The following is an 18948-nucleotide window of genomic DNA, read 5'->3' as shown; positions in this document are numbered from 1 at the left end:
CATATAAACTCAAAAATATCAAAAACTGCTGAAAACCTGAAGCACACCTTCGATTCGATGCCAATTTTGATGAAACTTCCGATGATGGTGAGGATGTCGCTGACAATAAGGAGGATGTACCACCCGTTGATGAACTCCATGCGGTCAGCCCAGCGCACTTTGCGATCCAGATTGTCCTTAAAGAACTGCACAAACTCCTGACAAACACACACGCCAACAATATGTTTCGTATCCGTTTGACACAGAAAGAAAGCACTGGTGCTCACCTGCTGCAGCATGATGCCTCGCAGGATGGAGCGTCCGCACAGCAGCAAGGACAGCGTGCACACCAGAGCCACGGCCACGTCGAACGCCAAGCGAGTGTAATTCTCAGCTGGGGAGTCAAAGCAAAACAAAGATCAGCAAGAAATCAAAGATAGAACGACCTTTACATTATTCAGTGCAAAGTTAAAAGTGAAATATCAAATAATGATCACTATTTTTTTTTTTTTTTTTTTTTTCAAGACGGCTGGTTGCAGGAGCTCTGTGCTCATGTGTGTCCTCCTTTGTGTTCTTGATGTTTTCCCTGTTTTTTGCCTTTGGGACTGTGCAACAGTGAGGCCTGGGGGGGGGGGTTGGTTGGGGTTTGCGGGGCCCTGGCTGGATGTTGACAATTTGGTCGCCATGGACGGAGCTTGATCATTCGTGCAGACATTGGCGGGGAGCTGGTGGGCAGTCTCGGACTCTTTGGGTCACTCTGTTGGGTCTGTTCTAAAGATGTCAGATAATATCGGACAGCCGATATTATCGGCCGATAAATGCTTTAAAATGTGATATCGGAAATTATCGGTATCGGTTTCTAAAAGTAAAATTTATGACATTTTAAAACGCCGCTGTACGGAGTGGTACACGGACGTAGGGAGAAGTACAGAGCGGCAATAAACTTTAAAGGCACTGCCTTTGCGTGCCGGCCCAATCACATAATATATATGGCTTTTCACACACAAAAATGAATGCCAAGCATACTTGGTCAACAGCCATACAGGTCACACTGAGGGTGGCTGTATAAATAACCTTATTTTTCGGACAATAAATCTGTCACTTCCGATTGCTAAATCCGATGAAATCTTCCTCCCCGCTGTCGCCTCTGGTTTGTCCTTTCTTTCTGCTGCTCGATTGCCGTTCTCTGCTGCATAATTCACTACGTCCATCTTGTAATCTGCAGTATATGATTTCCTTTTCGGTGCCATTTTTGTTCAGCCCTTCTCAGTTTTTATAAGTTACCGCCAATGTTGAAATGATCCATTTTCCTAGGTACGGACGTAGTAACATGTAGCATCTTTTTTTTCACAATACACCGCCAACATGACTCACAATGCACTTGTACCATGACCCGCCCCCGCATAATTTCTATTGGTTGACGTGTGTGTGACGATTGCTGACATTTGCTTAATCTCTTCCATGAATTAGATAAATAATATTATTTGATATTTTACGGTAATGTGTTAATAAATTCACACATAAGTCGCTCCTGAGTATATGTCGCACCCCCAGCCAAACTATGAAAAAAACTGCGATTTATAATCCGTAAATACGGAACTTTAACACTGTTACAAATATGCGCCACACTGTGAACCCACACCAAACAAGAATGACAAACACATTTCGGGAGAACATCCGCACCGTAACACAACATAAACACAACATAACAAATACCCAGAACCCCTTGCAGCACTAACTCTTCCGGGACGCTACAATATACACCCCCCGCTACCCCCTACCCCAAACCCCGTCCCCCCCAACTCCGCCCACCTCAACCTCCTCATGCTCTCTTAGGGAGAGCATGTCCCAAATTCCAAGCTGCTGTTTTGAGGCATGTTAAAAAAAACGCACTTTGTGACTTCAATAATAAATATGGCAGTGCCATGTTGGCATTTTTATCCATAATTTGATTTGATTTATTTTGAAAAACCTTGTTACATTGTTTAAAGGGGAACATTATCACAATTTCAGAAGGGTTAAAACCATTAAAAATCAGTTCCCAGTGGCTTATTTTATTTTTCGAAATTTTTTTCAAAATTTTACCCATCACGCAATATCCCTAAAAAAAGCTTCAAAGTGCCTGATTTTAACCATCGTTATATACACCCGTCCATTTTCCTGTGACGTCACACAGTGATGCCAACACAAACAAACATGGCGGATAGAACAGCAAGGTATAGCGACATTAGCTCAGATTCAGACTCGGATTTCAGCGGCTTAAGCGATTCAACAGATTACGCATCTATTGAAACGGATGGTTGTAGTGTGGAGGCAGGTAGCGAAAACGAAATTGAAGAAGAAACTGAAGCTATTGAGCCATATCGGTTTGAACCGTATGCAAGCGAAACCGACGAAAACGACACGACAGCCAGCGACACGGGAGAAAGCGAGGATGAATTCGGCGATCGCCTTCTAACCAACGATTGGTATGTGTTTGTTTGGCATTAAAGGAAACTAACAACTATGAACTAGGTTTACAGCATATGAAATACATTTGGCAACAACATGCACTTTGAGAGTGCAGACAGCCCAGTTTTCATCAATTAATATATTCTGTAGACATACCCTCATCCGCTCTCTTTTCCTGAAAGCGATCTGTCCAGTCCATTTGGAAATGCATCTGCTTTGAGTGTCGCAGGATATCCACACATTCTTGCCATGTCTGTCGTAGCATAGCTTTCGTCGGTAAAGTGTGCGGAACAAACGTCCAATTTCTTGCCACTTTCGCATCTTTGGGCCACTGGTGCAACTTGAATCCGTCCCTGTTCGTGTTGTTACACCCTCCGACAACACACCGACGAGGCATGATGTCTCCAAGGTACGGAAAACAGTCGAAAAAAAGGAAAATAACAGAGCTGATTTGACTCGGTGTTTGTAATGTGTTTAAGAAAATGGCGGATTGCTTCCCGATGTGACGTCACAGAGCGAATAATAGAAAGGCGTTTAATTCGCCAAAATTCACCCATTTAGAGTTCGGAAATCGGTTAAAAAATATATGGTCTTTTTTTTGCAACATCAAGGTATATATTGACGCTTACATAGGTCTGGTGATAATGTTCCCCTTTAATGCATCCAGCGGGGCATCACAACAAAATTAGGCATAATAATGTGTTAATTCCACGACTGTATATATATCGGTATCGGTTGATATCGGAATCGGTAATTAAGAGTTGGACAATATCGAAATAACGGATATCGGCAAAAAAGCCATTATCGGACATCTCTAGTCTGTTCCTGTCTCTGGCCGTGCTAGCTTCTGGTAGCCTATTGTCTACAATATTTATCGTTTGTGAATGCCTTGACTGAAATAAAAGAAAAGACCAACCTTGTGTGTCTATTGGAGGAAATTTAAGATGCTGATGTCCAGCTTTGCACAAGTAAACTCGGTGTAGGACTGCTTGTATCGGAGATTATATCACAAAGTTTAGATGCAATCCGATACTTGCTTATATCCGCTTGATATCTGATATGAGCTTAAAAGAAGTGGGAAGCCACCCTTTGGCAAGCCATGCCAAATTTCCCCACTTTGGGCACCCCTCGTCTAAACGATTCTCACCCAGCCCTAGGATTGGATGTCTTTAAATGGTGCATCCTCATTCTCACCCTGTCCAGAGACGCTGGGGTCTTTGCACTCCTTGATGGAGACCTCGTTCTCTAGTCGTATCTTCACTTTGCCGCTGTGAGCCTTGTTGTCCAGCACGATCTGCACGAGAGAAAGAGACATTTCCTATCGTGTCATTCTTGACTGGCAACCTTTCTGCCAATTAAACATGACTCAGCGATTATTTAAGCCCACCTTTATGTTAAATGTGTAGCAGTCGGGGATCTCATTGTTGATGATGGTCTGCAGATTGATGGCCTTCAGCTGGAACTCTATGGTCACATTGATGAACCTTGCAGCAAGAACACAAACACTAATTGAGTGAGGGTCCGCACAAAGATGACAACTCCAGACAGCCTCCAAACAATTTGTCAGCGTTCGAGAATACGAGTTGGGAGCGTGCATGCGCAGCGAGTGATGAGGAAACAAGGTGTTGAATGTCGCCAGATACAATCACTGCCGTGATGGAGGACGTTCCACTGAGCCCAAGTCGAAGCCGCGTGAAAAATGAAGCCTTACTTGTGGAACTTGAGTGTAAAGTTCTTGTAGGAGTCGGTCAGCGAGGAGGGGGTGACCGTCTGAGGGTTCACTCCGACACAGGCTGAGGAGAGAAGAAATGTCAAGTTAAATCAATGATGAAAATACTTGTTGGGCTGATATTATCTCCGACAAGAATGGCAGGGACATGGTAATCAAAAAGTCGATTCATTAATTGTTAAGAATTTGCTTGATTGAATGGAACTGACTGTTGAACAGAGGACTTTAACATTTTCCAGGCCCCAAACTGACAAGACTGAGAGAAGGAGCAAGAGCCTCCTACTTAAATATTTTGTATACAATTGTGTTTGCCATAAATCTGGTCCTAAAGTTACTTGGTCATTGTGTAACACTCAGATATTGTAATTATACAGTATAGCTTTGCTAATAGCTAGCTTCCAACTAGAACGCTAATCACTATCTAAACACTAGCGTGCTAATCGCTATCTGCCACCTAGGGCCACTAATAGCCTGCTGGAAAATAGTGTGCTAATTGCTATCTGGAAGCTAGGGGCACTAATAGCTAGTTGACAATTGTCAATTGATTGTAGTCAGCTGGAGGCGTGTCTTAATGAAATTAAACAATGGATGTCCGCTAACTTCTTGCAACTCAACGCCAAGAAAACGGAAATGCTGATTATCGGTCCTGCTAAACACCGACATTTATTTAATAATACCACCTTAACATTTGACAACCAAACAATTACACAAGGCGAATCAGTAAAGAATCTGGGTATTATCTTCGACCCAACTCTCTCCTTTGAGTCACACATTAAAAGTGTTACTAAAACGGCCATCTTTCATCTCCGTAATATCGCTAAAATTCGTTCTATTTTATCCACTAGCGACGCTGAGATCATTATTCATGCGTTCGTTACGTCTCGTCTCGACTACTGTAACGTATTATTTTCGGGTCTCCCTATGTCTAGCATTAAAAGATTACAATTGGTACAAAATGCGGCTGCTAGACTTTTGACAAGAACAAGAAAGTTTGATCATATTACGCCTATACTGGCTCACCTGCACTGGCTTCCTGTGCACTTAAGACTTTAAGGTTTTACTACTTACGTATAAAATACTACACGGTCTAGCTCCGTCCTATCTTGTCGATTGTATTGTGCCATACGTCCCGGCAAGAAATCTGCGTTCAAAGAACTCCGGCTTATTAGTGATTCCCAGAGCCCAAAAAAAGTCTGCGGGCTATAGAGCGTTTTCTATTCGGGCTCCAGTACTATGGAATGCCCTCCCGGTAACAATTGGAGATGCTACCTCAGTAGAAGCATTTAAGTCCCATCTTAAAACTCATTTGTCTAGCCTTTAAATAGACCCCCCTTTTAGACCAGTTGATCTGCCGTTTCTTTTCTTTTCTCCTCTGCTCCCCTCTTCCTTGTGTGTGTGTGTGTGTGTGTGGGGGGGGGGGGGGGGGGGGGGGTGCACAGGTCCGGTGGCCATGGATGAAGTGCTGGCTGTCCAGAGTCGGGACCCGGGGTGGACCGCTCGCCTGTGCATCGGCTGGGAACATCTCTGCGCTGCTGACCCGTCTCCGCTCGGGATGGTGTCCTGCTGGCCCCACTATGGACTGGACTCTTACTATTATGTTGGATCCACTATGGACTGGACTCTCACAATATTATGTCAGACCCACTCGACATCCATTGCATTCGGTCTCCCCTAGAGGGGCGGGGGGTTACCCACATATGCGGTCCTCTCCAAGGGGATAGTCATTCACATCGACGTCCCACTGGGGTGAGTTTTTCCTTGCCCTTATGTGGGCTTTGTACCGAGGATGTCGTTGTGGCTTGTGCAGCCCTTTGAGACACTTGTGATTTAGGGCTATATAAATAAACATTGATTGATTGATTGACAAATAACACTAATTTCTAAGTGGCCACTAGGGAGCTTGTCACAAAATAGCAACTGTAGATCTAATCGCTCGCTGGCCACTTGCGTGGTAATCGCTAACTAGCACACTAATCAATAGCTGGCAACTAGCACCATACTTGCCAATCCTACCGAATTTTCCGGGAGACTCCTGAATTTCAGTGCCTCTCCCGAAAATCTCCCGGGACCAACCATTCTCCCGAATTTCTCCCGATTTCCAGCCGAACTTAAGGCAGGCCCCCTCCAGGTCCGTGCGGACCTGAGTGAGGACAGCCTGTCGTCACGTCCGCTTTTCCTTCATATAAACAACGTGCCGGCCCAGTCACGTTATAAAATCTACGGCTTTTGGAGAGTGCACAACTGCACACACAACAAGAAGGAGACGAAGAAGAGACAGAATAGAACGAGGATGGACAATTCAACCCTAAACTCACTCCTTTCCTGCAAATGAAATTTCACAGATGCTGCCTGTAATAGAGTGATCTAAGTAGTTTGTTGCCATCTCCTGGTGAATGTTGGGTATAGTGTTTTGTGGTTATTTTTTGGTTGGCCAACGGTTTACGTTGTATTGCGCACCCTGACGGCATGTGTGGGAGTCTGTTCTGAAGTATGAAGTAAAGAGACGTAACTTCATCACCTCGCCTGATTATTGACTCCAACCCAGAATATTACACCGCCCATACCTACGCTCCTTCAAAGGCTGTGCTACTGGCTGCAAAGCATTGCACTTTCAAATACAACAATGAGTAGAGGAGTGTTGTGTGTGTATATGTGTAAATACACTGAAATTCAAGTATTTATTTTATTTATTTATTATTTATTTATTATCCCTTACCACTGGTGGACACCAGCGGTAAGGGATGCCGTCAGGCTGAAGAAAGAGTCCTATCGAGCTCTTTTGGCTCATAGGACTCCGGAGGCAGCAGACAGGTACCGACAGGCCAAGCAATGTGCGGCTTCAGCGGTCGCGGAGGCAAAAACTCGGACATGGGAGGAGTTCGGGGAAGCCATAGAAAACGACTTCCGGATGGCTTCGAAGCGATTCTGGACCACCATCCGCTGCCTCAGGAAGGGGAAGCAGTGCAATGTCAACACCGTGTATGGTGAGGATGGTGTTCTACTGACCTCGACTGCGGATGTTGTGGATCGGTGGAGGGAATACTTCGAAGACCTCCTCAATCCTACCAGCACGTCTTCCTATGAGGAAGCAGAGCCTGGGGAATCTGTGGTGGGCTCTCCTATTTCTGGGGCTGAGGTTGCCGAGGTAGTTAAAAAGCTCCTCGTTGGCAAGGCCCCGGGGGTGGATGAGATCCGCCCGGAGTTCCTTAAGGCTCTGGATGTTGTGGGGCTGTCTTGGTTGACAAGACTCTGCAACATCGCGTGGACATCGGGGGCGGTACCTCTGGATTGGCAGACCGGGGTGGTGGTTCCTCTCTTTAAGAAGGGGAACCGGAGGGTGTGTTCCAACTATCGTGGGATCACACTCCTCAGCCTTCCCGGTAAGGTCTATTCAGGTGTACTGGAGAGGAGGCTACGCCGGATAGTCGAACCTCGGATTCAGGAGGAACAGTGTGGTTTTCGTCCTGGTCGTGGAACTGTGGACCAGCTCTATACTCTCGGCAGGGTCCTTGAGGGTGCATGGGAGTTTGCCCAACCAGTCTACATGTGCTTTGTGGACTTGGAGAAGGCATTCGACCGTGTATCCCGGGAAGTCCTGTGGGGAGTGCTCAGAGAGTATGGGGTAACGGACTGTCTTATTGTGGCGGTTCGCTCCCTGTATAATCAGTGTCAGAGCTTGGTCCGCATTGCTGGCAGTAAGTCGGACCCGTTTCCAGTGAGGGTTGGTCTCCGCCAGAGCTGCCCTTTGTCAACGATTCTGTTCATAACCTTTATGGACAGAATTGCTAGGCGCAGTCAGGGCGTTGAGGGTATCTGGTTTGGTGGCTGCAGGATTAGGTCTCTGCTTTTTGCAGATGATGTGGTCCTGATGGCTTCATCTGGCCAAGATCTTCAGCTCTCACTGGATCGGTTCGCAGCCGAGTGTGAAGCGACTGGGATGGGAATCAGCACCTCCAAGTCCGAGTCCATAGTTCTCGCCCGGAAAAGGGTGGAGTGCCTTCTCCGGGTTGGGGAGGAGATCTTGCCCCAAGTGGAGGAGTTCAAGTACCTCGGAGTCTTGTTCACGAGTGAGGGAAGAGTGGATCGTGAGATCGACAGGCGGATCGTTGCGGCGTCTTTAGTAATGCGGACGCTGTATCGATCTGTTGTGGTGAAGAAGGAGCTGAGCCGGAAGGCAAAGCTCTCGATTTACCGGTCGATTTACGTTCCCATCCTCACCTATGGTCATGAGCTTTGGGTCATGACCGAAAGGACAAGATCACGGGTACAAGCGGTCGAAATGAGTTTCCTCCGCCGGGTGGCGGGGCTCTCCCTTAGAGATAGGGTGAGAAGCTCTGTCATCCGGGTGGAGCTCAAAGTAAAGTCGCTGCTCCTCCACATCGAGAGGAGCCAGATGAGGTGGTTCGGGCATCTGGTCAGGATGCCACCCGAACGCCTCCCTAGGGAGTTGTTTAGGGCACGTCCGACCGGTAGGGGGCCACGGGGAAGACCCAGGACACGTTGGGAAGACTATATATCCCGGCTGGCCTGGGAACGCCTCGGGATCCCCCGGGAGGAGCTGGACGAAGTGGCTGGGGAGAGGGAAGTCTGGGCTTCCCTGCTTAGGCTGCTTCCCCCGAGACCCGACCTCGGATAAGCGGAAGAAGATGGATGGATGGATGGATTTTATTTATATGTATACACGTATATATATATATATATATATACTGTATATATATATATATATATATATATATATATATATATATATATATATATATATATATATATATATATATATATATATATATATATAGCTATAATTCACTGAAAGTCAAGTATTTATTTTATATATATATATATATATATATATATATATATATATATATATATATATATATATATATAAGAAATACTTGAATAGGAGCGCAAGACAAGAACTAAAACACTACGCACGGGACAACATCAAAAAAGTCCAAATAAGTCAGGATGTGATGTGACAGTACACCTACTTTGAGACAAGAGCTATACTGACGCATGCTAAGTTATGGTTTGAAGTCATATCCAACAATTGCGACAACGACTTTTTACTGTCAACTGAGTTTCGTTTTTTAATGATTTCTGCTGGTGGTGTGCCTCCGCATTTTTTCACCGCAAAAAATGTGCCTTCGCTCAAAAAAGGTTGAAAAACACTGCTGTAGTGTAGTGTACTGTAGTGTAGTGTAGTATATTGTAGTGTACTGTAGTGTACATAGGGTTCCCTTTGTTGCACTTACTTCCTCTTGCAGTGTCAGATTAGTGTAACCTCGGGCAAACCCAATCATGTGAGCAGGAATTAGTACAAGAAAAGTACATACTGTAACTTCTCTGACTGGAATGTGCACATGCAAAATATCATCATGCTGTAAAGAATATTATGAGGACATTCATGTTAGATACATGATGTGGAATGAGTTTGCATAAATTGGAAGTGTCCATGTTGAAGGTTAATACCGTACATCAACACGCAGGAAAGTTGGCCACCGGAGTCAGGAAGTAAAACTAAGAGCGCACCTGTGATGACGTGCGGGTCGATGTTGAAGGTGTCGTTAGCCGGGTCGATACGGCCCCTCTTGTAGTACTGCTGGCAAAGTGACAGCGCACTGCCGTTCACGCCCATGCCGTAGACGTACGCATAGCGGCCCACCGTGGTCTCCGGTAGCGCCAGATACTGCACACAGGAGGAGGGGAAACATTCAGCTTTTCATTTCAGCCATCCTTTGCTTTTTCTTTGGGTTTCAATGCCTCTTTTTGCAAAACTCAACACACCTCCTTTGGCCGCAGTTCAACACGCATCAAAGTGTGTGTTTTGCTTTTTCTTTGGCCAGTTAGGAGAAGATGATGGCAAGAAGAAAATCAAATATACTGCGAGTAAGCGGGCTCACACTGTCCCAATACTTTTGCCCAGCATGACCATTTGAGGTTCCCAATCAACCACACGTTCAAGTTTGGACATGCATGTTTTATCATTATCAACAGTGGGTTAGCTTATTTTTACACTTGTATGACAAACAGGAAATGGCCTGGAGAGTTAACAAAACTTTTCGGATGGCAACAGATTCATTCTATTTCCATTATTTCCTGAGGGTAAAAGAAATGTTGTTTACTGTAAAGAAGGTAAAACACCTCAGTTACCTTCCATTGTGATCCAGGAGCATGTAGAAATAGAAATGTTAGACATTCATAACCCCTGGGACTTACTCTATCTACACTTGACAATGTTGGCATTTGAAAATAAGGAACATCTATGGAAAAAATGCCGAATCCTAATCATAATTACGAGATAAAAAGTCAAAATTATGAGATAAAAAAAAATCAAATTATGAAATAAAAAGTCGAAATTTTTAGATAAAAATTCATAATTATGAGATAAAAAGTGGAAACTATGAGAGTGCAGTTCAGGTACTATCTCATAACTATGACTTTTTAATTTATAATCATGACTTTCTTATCTCAAAATGTGGACTTTTTAATTTATAATCATGACTTTCTTATCTCATAATTTAGATTTTTTCTATCTCATAAGTCTGACTTTCTCATCTCATAATTTAGATTTTTTCTATCTCATAATTCTGACTTTCTTACCTCATAATTTAGATTTTTTTTGTATCTCATAATTTTGACTTCCTTACCTCATAATTCGACTTTTTAATTTACAATCATGACTTTCTTATCTCATAATTTAGATTTTTTCTATCTCATAATTCTGACTTTATCTCATAATTCGGACTTTTTAATTCGTAATCATGACTTTCTTATCTCATAATTTAGATTTTTTCTATCTCATAATTTTGACTTTCTTACCTCATAATTACGACTTTTTAATTTACAATCATGACTTTCTTATCTCATAATTTAGATTTTTTTCTATCTTATAATTCTGACTATCTCATAATTACAACTTTTTATCTCATTATTCTGACTTTCTTATCTCATAATTCTGACTTTCTTATCTCATAATTTAGATATTTTCTATCTCATAATTCTGACTTTCTTATCTCATAATTTAGATATTTTCTATCTCATAATTCTGCCTTTTTTTATCTCATAATTTTGATTTTTTTCTCTTATAATTATGACTTTTCATCTCATAATTCTGACTTTCTTATCTCGTAATTTAGATTTTTTCTACCTCATAATTATGACTTTTTATCTCATAATTCTGACTTTCTTATCTCATAATTCTGCCTTTCTTATCTCATAATTTAGATTTTTAAACTAAGATTATTAGGAGTGTCACAAAAAATAGATTTTCAAATGAATCGCGATGCTTCTTCTTCTTCTTTTTTTTTTTTATCTGTCTTTTCCAGCCAGACAAATTCTATTGTAGACGCCCATATTTGCTGTACAGATAAGTAAGTGATACAACAATTTGTCAAAGCTGTTTTTCTATTCTAGGGAGGAATGTAGTTCATCATAGAACTGGCACACAATGTTATTGAAAAAGTATTTATTAGGCATCGAAAATCGTATTAAATCTCGAATTGATTCTAAATCAAATCGTTACCCCCAAGAATCAAATCGTCTGGTCCCCAAAGATTCACAGCCCAAATAATTATGACTTTCTTTCTACTTTTTAATTTTATAATTATGACTTTTTATTTCATGAATATGACTTTTTAACTTGTAATTATGACTTTTAACTCATAATTTCAACTTTCTTATCTCATAATTTAGATTTTTTATCTCATAAATATACGATTTTAACTCATAATTATGACTTTTTATATCATAATTTCAACTTTTTTTATCTCATAATTATAACTTTTTATCTCATAATTATAACTTTTTATGGCACATTTTTAACTTTATGTCATAATTTTGACTTTTTGTGGAATGATTTTGACTTCTTATGGAGAAATGTAGTTAATCATAGAACTGGCACCCAATGTTATTAAAAATAATTGATTATGTATCGAGAATCGTTTTAAATATACAATCGATTCTGAATCAAATCGTGTGGTGCCCATAGATTCATAACCCTAGTAATTATGAAATTTTTATCTCATAATTTTGACTTGTATCTCATAGTTATGACTTTTTATCTCATGAATGACTTTTTAACTTGTAATTATGACTTTCTTATCTCATAATTTTGACTTTTAATCTCATAAATATGAGTTTTTAACTCATAATATTGACTTTTTTTTATCTCATAATTTCAACTTACTTATCTCATAATTATGATTTAAAAAAAAAATCTAATTCTGAGTTTTTATGGCATAATTTAGACTTTAAAAAAAAATCTAATTCTGAATTTTTATGGCATAATTTTGACTTTTTCTTATCTCATAATTGTGACTTTTTATGACATAATTTTAACTTTTTTATCTCATTATTTTGCCTGTTTATCTCATAATTATGACTTTTAATGGCATGTTTTCGACTTTCTTATCTCATTACTCTGAGTTTTTATCTCATAATTATGACTTAAAAAAACAAAAAACATTTGTTCATTTGCTTTTTTGACATATTGACAATAATTATGACTTTTTATCTCATAATTTGGACTTTTTATTTCATAATTATGACGGTATAATGACAACCGTGGTAAAACATTTTACAGTTACGGTAGATTTGCCTTTTTAAATCAGAATTATCGGAAAACACTGATAATCTGACGGACAGGTGACACTTCTCATTTACTGGAGAAGCAAGCTAGTGCCAGGTCGCTTGAATGCTAACATGAAAACAAGAGACATTAACGTCTTTCTTCATTAAAAACAACATACCCCAAACTAAACTTATATAAACACATTACTGTCTGAGCAACTAAGATATTCAATTGTACACATTGAAACTTCCGGTTTAATCAAATTCAAACACTCAATTAAAATAATATGCTTCTTAAGTAACCAGAACAACATTATTACATATCATATTTATTCTGTCAAGAAAGTATATTGTGTGGCTATATATTTATTGTATTTTTTTTGAATAAAACTGGGTTATAAGTGTGAATGAGTACTTTTTGAGCACATTCAACAATACTGCGATAATAATGATAACCGTGATCATTTTGGTGACAATAACCGTGATATGAAATGTTCATATCCTGACATCCCGAGTATGGACGTACCTGCTCAACGGCATAGAAGATGTGTTCGTAGACATCTTGTCGTGTGTACACGGAAAAATCGCTGTCGGAGGACTCATCAAAGTCTTTGAGGAATATGTGCTTAAAAGTCATGGTGTTCTCCTCCTTGAACATCACCACCACCTGGTTACTGAGGCCAAACAGCACCAACTGCCAAGAGAGGAAGCGTGCGGGTCAAAGAAGAGAAGAGGAGCAGTGACGGATGCCACACAGGCGGTACCTGAGCGGTGACGATGATGATCTTGAGCAGCTGCAAGATCAGCTTGTAAGGCTTCCGGCCCTTGGCGTGGTATTTATCGCAGGGGCTCATGAAGAAGTACTTCAACTTCCTGCGGATGGCCTCTTCCCCTTGGTCGGCGCCGACCCAGTGCCCAGCTGTCGCGGCGGGAAACCTGTGGTTGCTGTGGTTGTTGCAGTGGTTGGCGGCGGGATTGTCGTGCTCGCCGCTGCTGTCTGTGGACCCATATTGCCTGGCCGAGCAGGAGAGGCTTTCACGTTCTGCAAGAATAAGGGCCTTTAGTTCTCTGCATAGTACTGAACATTTACCCATAACCCAGCGGAATTCAAGATAGTACGATCCAAGTTACAACCAGATCTAAACCCGTATTGACCCATCTGGTTTTGACGGTCTAGACCAGTGTTTTTCAACCACTGTGCCACGGCACACTAGTGTGCCTTGAGATATTGTCTGGTGTGCCGTGGGAGATTATGTAATTTCACCTATTTGGGTTAAAAATATTTTTAATTATAATTATATTATATTTTTTATTATAATTATAATCCGCAAATAATGTGCCGTTGTTGAGTGTCGGTGCTGTCTATAGCTCGGCAGAGTAAAACCGTGTAATACTCTTCCACACTGCAAAAACTGAATTCTAAGTAAGTTTAAATATCTCAAATAAGGGTAATATTTGCTTATTTTCTGTCTGATAAAATAATTCTTCTCACTTAGCAGATTTTATGTTAGTGTTTTACTTGTTTTAAGGGTTCTGGTCGTAAATTATCTCAGTAAGATATTACAGCTTGTAGCTGAGATTTTATGACCTATATTGAGTAAAACATGCCTGAAACTAGAATATCAACTGTTGCAAAGCTGTGTCATCAAAACTCACAAGTATAAAACTACTTTTTTAAAGTAATAACTTCTTATTTCAAGCATGAAAAAAAAAAAATCATGACTTTGACACAATTGTGTCTCATAATTAAAACAGATGACAGCCAAATGGACTTTGCTGTTTTATTTTCAATGAAACAATAGAAAATACGTACTCATATAGTAGTACAGTTGGCACAGTACAGTAAACGGACAGCTAATATTTAAACATTTAACATGTGACATTTCTAACAATTTTGAACAGAAATAGTTCATGCACATTCAGATGAATTCTTCAAAATTACAATAAAAAATGTTTTGGCCGGGGGCCGGGCTGTATATATGTGCACTAATTGACTGAAAGAGCACACACTTGGCGCGATGATGTCATGTTATGTATGGGAAAATGCATTTTTAGACAATATGATTTGCCTGAGCGGCTAGGAGACCCCGAGAGTAACAAGCGGTTGCCTTGTTGCCTTTCCATTATGAAAAATAAATTAGTTTTTAGTGTAAGTTTGCTGGTTTCAAGAAATGTAATGCCGAGCGCATATCATTATGTCAAGATAATGGCACTAGCATTTACTTAATTGAAGAATATTTTTCAACATATTGAGCAAAAAGGTCTCTTTTTTTTTCTACCAAGAAAAGTGCACTTGTTATTAGTGAGAATATACCTATTTTAAGGTATTTTTGGGTTAATTGATGTTAGCTAATTTACTTGTTTTGGAAAGTCTTGACAAGCCAAATTTTCTTGTTCTATTGGCAGATAATTTTGCTTAGTTCAAATAAAATACCCCTAATTTTTGTAGGTTTTTTTTTCTTGTTTTTGAACACTGACTTTTTGCAGTGCATATCAGTAAGTGGCAGCAGGTAGCTAATTACTTTGTAGATGTCAGGAACATGGTTTGTCGTGATCACAATATGCAGGTAAAAAGGCATCTAACGGTTAAACCAAAAATAAACAAAAGGTGAGTGCCGCTAAGAAAAGTCATTGAAGCTTAGGATGTCAAGCGATGATAAACGGTGCGTCATGGGAGACGCCTGAGGTTGTCGTGATTTTAGGGATGCAGATGATTGAGGTAGGAGCGTAAAGTAAAAAGGGGTATTTATTAATTAAACAAGCAAAAACAGAATGCTAGAGCAGAAGGGAAGTGCTCGAACCGGCCAGACTATGACAGACATAAAACAAAATGATGGAACGCAGCAAAAACACTTACTATGAAATGTGGAGCAGACGGCGTCCACAAAGTAGGAGCGTACTGGAGTGCAGCATGAAAAAGATTGTCTGTAGTCACCATATAACAGCAGCATCAACAAACAATGTCCCGACAACCAAGGTAGAATTAGGATCAATTTAAATAGTCTTAATTGCAAACAGAACCGGCTGCAAAGTAAACAAAAGCAGAATGCTGGACGACAGCAAAGACTTACAGCGTGTGGAGCATAGACGGCGTCCACAAAGTACATCCGTACATGACATGACAATCAACAATGTCCCTACAAAGAAGGATAGCAACAACTTAAAATAGTCTTGATTGCTAAAACAAAGCAGGTGCGGGGAATAGCGCTCAAAGGAAGACATGAAACAGGAAAATACAGACAAAACAGGAAAAGCCACTAAAATAGGAGCGTAAGACAAGAACTAAAACACTACACCCAGAAAAACACCAAAAATAAGTCACGGCGTGATGTGACAGGTCAGGACAGTACACCTACTTTGAGACAAGAGCTATAGTGATGCATGGTAGGTTATGGTTTAAATTCATATCCAACAATTATGACAACGACTTTTTACTGTCAATATCGGCTACTGAGTTTCATTTTTTTATGTTTTCTGCTAGCGGTGTGCCTCAAAAAATGCGCCTTGGCTCAAAAAAGGTTGAAAGCACTGGTCTAGACGTCACTTAGACATGCAAACCAGGAGGTTACCAGAAAAGCAAGTCGGAACTTTTCTTCCTGTCACTCACTCAAACCAAGACCTGAGAAGATGCAGCTGCAACACAGAGATCCGCTGGAAAAAGGTGTCTCATTGATTGTGGTATCAAGTTATCTAATGTAAAAATAATGGTCATCAATGAAGCAGAGTCAGCAAACAACTGTCGAACAGTTAATAAACAGAACATCCTTCCCCCCCCCAATCTACTACTAGTTGTTTAACTGATTTTCTTTAACTTTCTTAAGTGTCCTTAATTGCGGTTTTCAATGCATTGCTCTGATTTGATTTTACTAGCTTTTATTGTGATAATAGGAACTGGTAGAGTTAAAATATAATTGACTATTTATGGATTTTATTTATTTACAGTTATTGTCTTTGTTTGCAGAATGGGCTATAGAAAAATAAAGTGCATTGTATCACGGAACCACAAGTCGGCTGTTGGTGTGACCCAAGATGCAGAGACGCCAGGTGAAGTGCAGGTAGAATCGATATCAATTAAAAAGGCATTTGATAAAACCTTCGGTAATTTATTTTTCTTCTTTGTAGGAAGAAACCGGAAGTTGTCATGCAAGGTTGGTTGCATGAACAAAAGGGTAACCGAACAATGCAGGAAGTCAGGTAAGACTAACAGTATCAACTATCAAGTTTGGTTGCGCCAACTTGCTGTCTCACGGTTGATTCTTTTATTGACAAAAATGCCGATAAAACAGGAAAAGTCAACTCGACACAGTATGGCAGTTTTTGATTATTTTTTTTAAACGGGCCATATTCAGACCAATGTGGTCTGTAAATGATGCAAGGCTTGTCCCCACTAAGACAATTAACACCACATCACCTTAGGAGCACAGCTTCCTGGCATTAAACCTGCAGAAAATAGTTCTTCTCATATTTCTCTGCTTACATTTTCACAATATTTTGGTACACCTTATTAAGTATTCCCTACATATTTATTATTTTTGCACCTTAATTTTAAGAGGTTATTGTTAAGTAATCAATGTGATTTCCTATACTTGTGTTGACATTTCCTTTCCTTTCTGCCTCGATAGCTGAGGTGATTAAAGTCAGAGGAAGGTTATTATTATTATTTAAACTTTTTTTTATTGAATTTTGTTTGACAAAACAATTAACAGAAATTCAATACAATACAAATCAAAAGTTCTTTGCCCCCATCCAAAAAAATGGATAAATAAATAAATAATTAAATAAAAATCAGTCAAATAAGTACGAGCAAATATTGATATAAAGCCACAGACAACTGCACTTCCGAATGGCCTTAACATGGTGCAGCAATACACAAAAGAAAACAAAAGGCTCATCAATCCACAACAATTCAACCACGTCTCAATCCGGGCCAAGCCGGAGATCAGTCTCCTTTACATATTTTAGGAAGAAGAAGGTTACATTTTAAATAAAATACATTTAATATAATTTTCTCCTGGTCCTTATAATTGATAGGTCACAAACAATATCAATAATTATCGATATCGACTGATATACAACATTGATATCATGATACAGTTATCATATCACCCTGCCTCAGATAAAAGGTCCCTTTATTAGGGAACAGAAGGCTTCTCACAATCGTGGACGGACCTTTAGAACACGGAATAAAACTCTGAACTGGGAGCATATAAACTATCAGCTACTCATGCAATGTAGACGCAAAGCAATAATCCAGTACTGACAAGGGCCAACAGGTGACACTAAATAGTCTGCAAAGTGTGCTGGCAAAAAACAGAACAGAAAGTGAAAGGGCAGCAAAACAAGGATTCCAGCTGGAAGTATCAATCAATCAATCAATCAATGTTTATTTATATAGCCCTAAATCACAAGTGTCTCAAAGGGCTGCTCAAGCCACAACGACATCCTCGGTTCAGAGCCCACATAAGGGCAAGGAAAAACTCACAACCCAGTGGGATGTCAATATGAATGACTATGAAAAACCTTGGAGAGGACCGCAGATGTGGGTGACCCCCGAAATAAGAGCACCAGGACAGGAAATGGTCCAAAATGATCCAAAACACAAGAAAATAGCAAACAAAGCGGGATCATGACCGCAAGCTTTTGTTTGTCTGGGATGTATCTAAAAAAAAAAAATCTTGAAAATTCAGGGTCATCTCATTTATAGTTTCTAATAGGGATGTGCAATACTGCCTAAAATCTATATTGCCATATACTGTATGTTGCAGCCTCCTACGATACGATATACATATTTGGTATGAAAATGAAAATAGAACCATTTCAAAACAAGTTACAAAGGCTGTTACATTTTGTTCAAAAAAAGTTAAAAATGTGGATACTGATAGTTGAAATTTTTATGATCATTGAACGATTACATTTTTGATCATGATGATAATCAGACAAAAACACAGGATGTTGATGTAACAATATCAATTAAATATTTTAATAATTTACTACGATTGGCTCTGAATTCAATTATTTGGTTTTAGCCCTTAAAACCTTCCTGTGTCCAGGGACTTATTTGCTGAGTTTGTAAACAATGACGCTATTTTGTGACAGCAGAAAACATCAACCTACCGTATTTTTCGGAGTATAAGTCGCACCGGCCGAAAATGCATAATAAAGAAGGAAAAAAACATATATAAGTCGCACTGGAGTATAAGTCACATTTTTGGGGGAAA

At 40.2% G+C, this 18948-nt stretch overlaps 1 protein-coding gene across 1 annotated transcript in view; it reads right to left on the bottom strand.

The window, feature by feature from the left end:
- The window catches only part of mcoln1a (mucolipin TRP cation channel 1a), a 59931-nt gene that overhangs the window by 19965 nt on the left and 21018 nt on the right, over positions 1-18948 (bottom strand). The window contains exons 2-9 of the mRNA XM_061983951.1: positions 13495-13772; positions 13257-13424; positions 9692-9848; positions 4142-4223; positions 3818-3914; positions 3625-3724; positions 267-373; positions 48-197 (exon numbers count right to left, since the gene is read on the bottom strand). Of these exons, the coding sequence (XP_061839935.1) occupies positions 48-197; positions 267-373; positions 3625-3724; positions 3818-3914; positions 4142-4223; positions 9692-9848; positions 13257-13424; positions 13495-13772 (1139 nt within the window). The remainder of the gene's footprint in view (positions 1-47; positions 198-266; positions 374-3624; positions 3725-3817; positions 3915-4141; positions 4224-9691; positions 9849-13256; positions 13425-13494; positions 13773-18948) is intronic.

The sequence above is a fragment of the Nerophis lumbriciformis genome, linkage group LG25 (genome assembly GCF_033978685.3).
Source record: "Nerophis lumbriciformis linkage group LG25, RoL_Nlum_v2.1, whole genome shotgun sequence".
Lineage (NCBI taxonomy): Eukaryota > Metazoa > Chordata > Actinopteri > Syngnathiformes > Syngnathidae > Nerophis > Nerophis lumbriciformis.
Note: the sequence above shows the minus strand (reverse complement) of the source record. Positions and strands in the feature narration are given on the sequence as shown.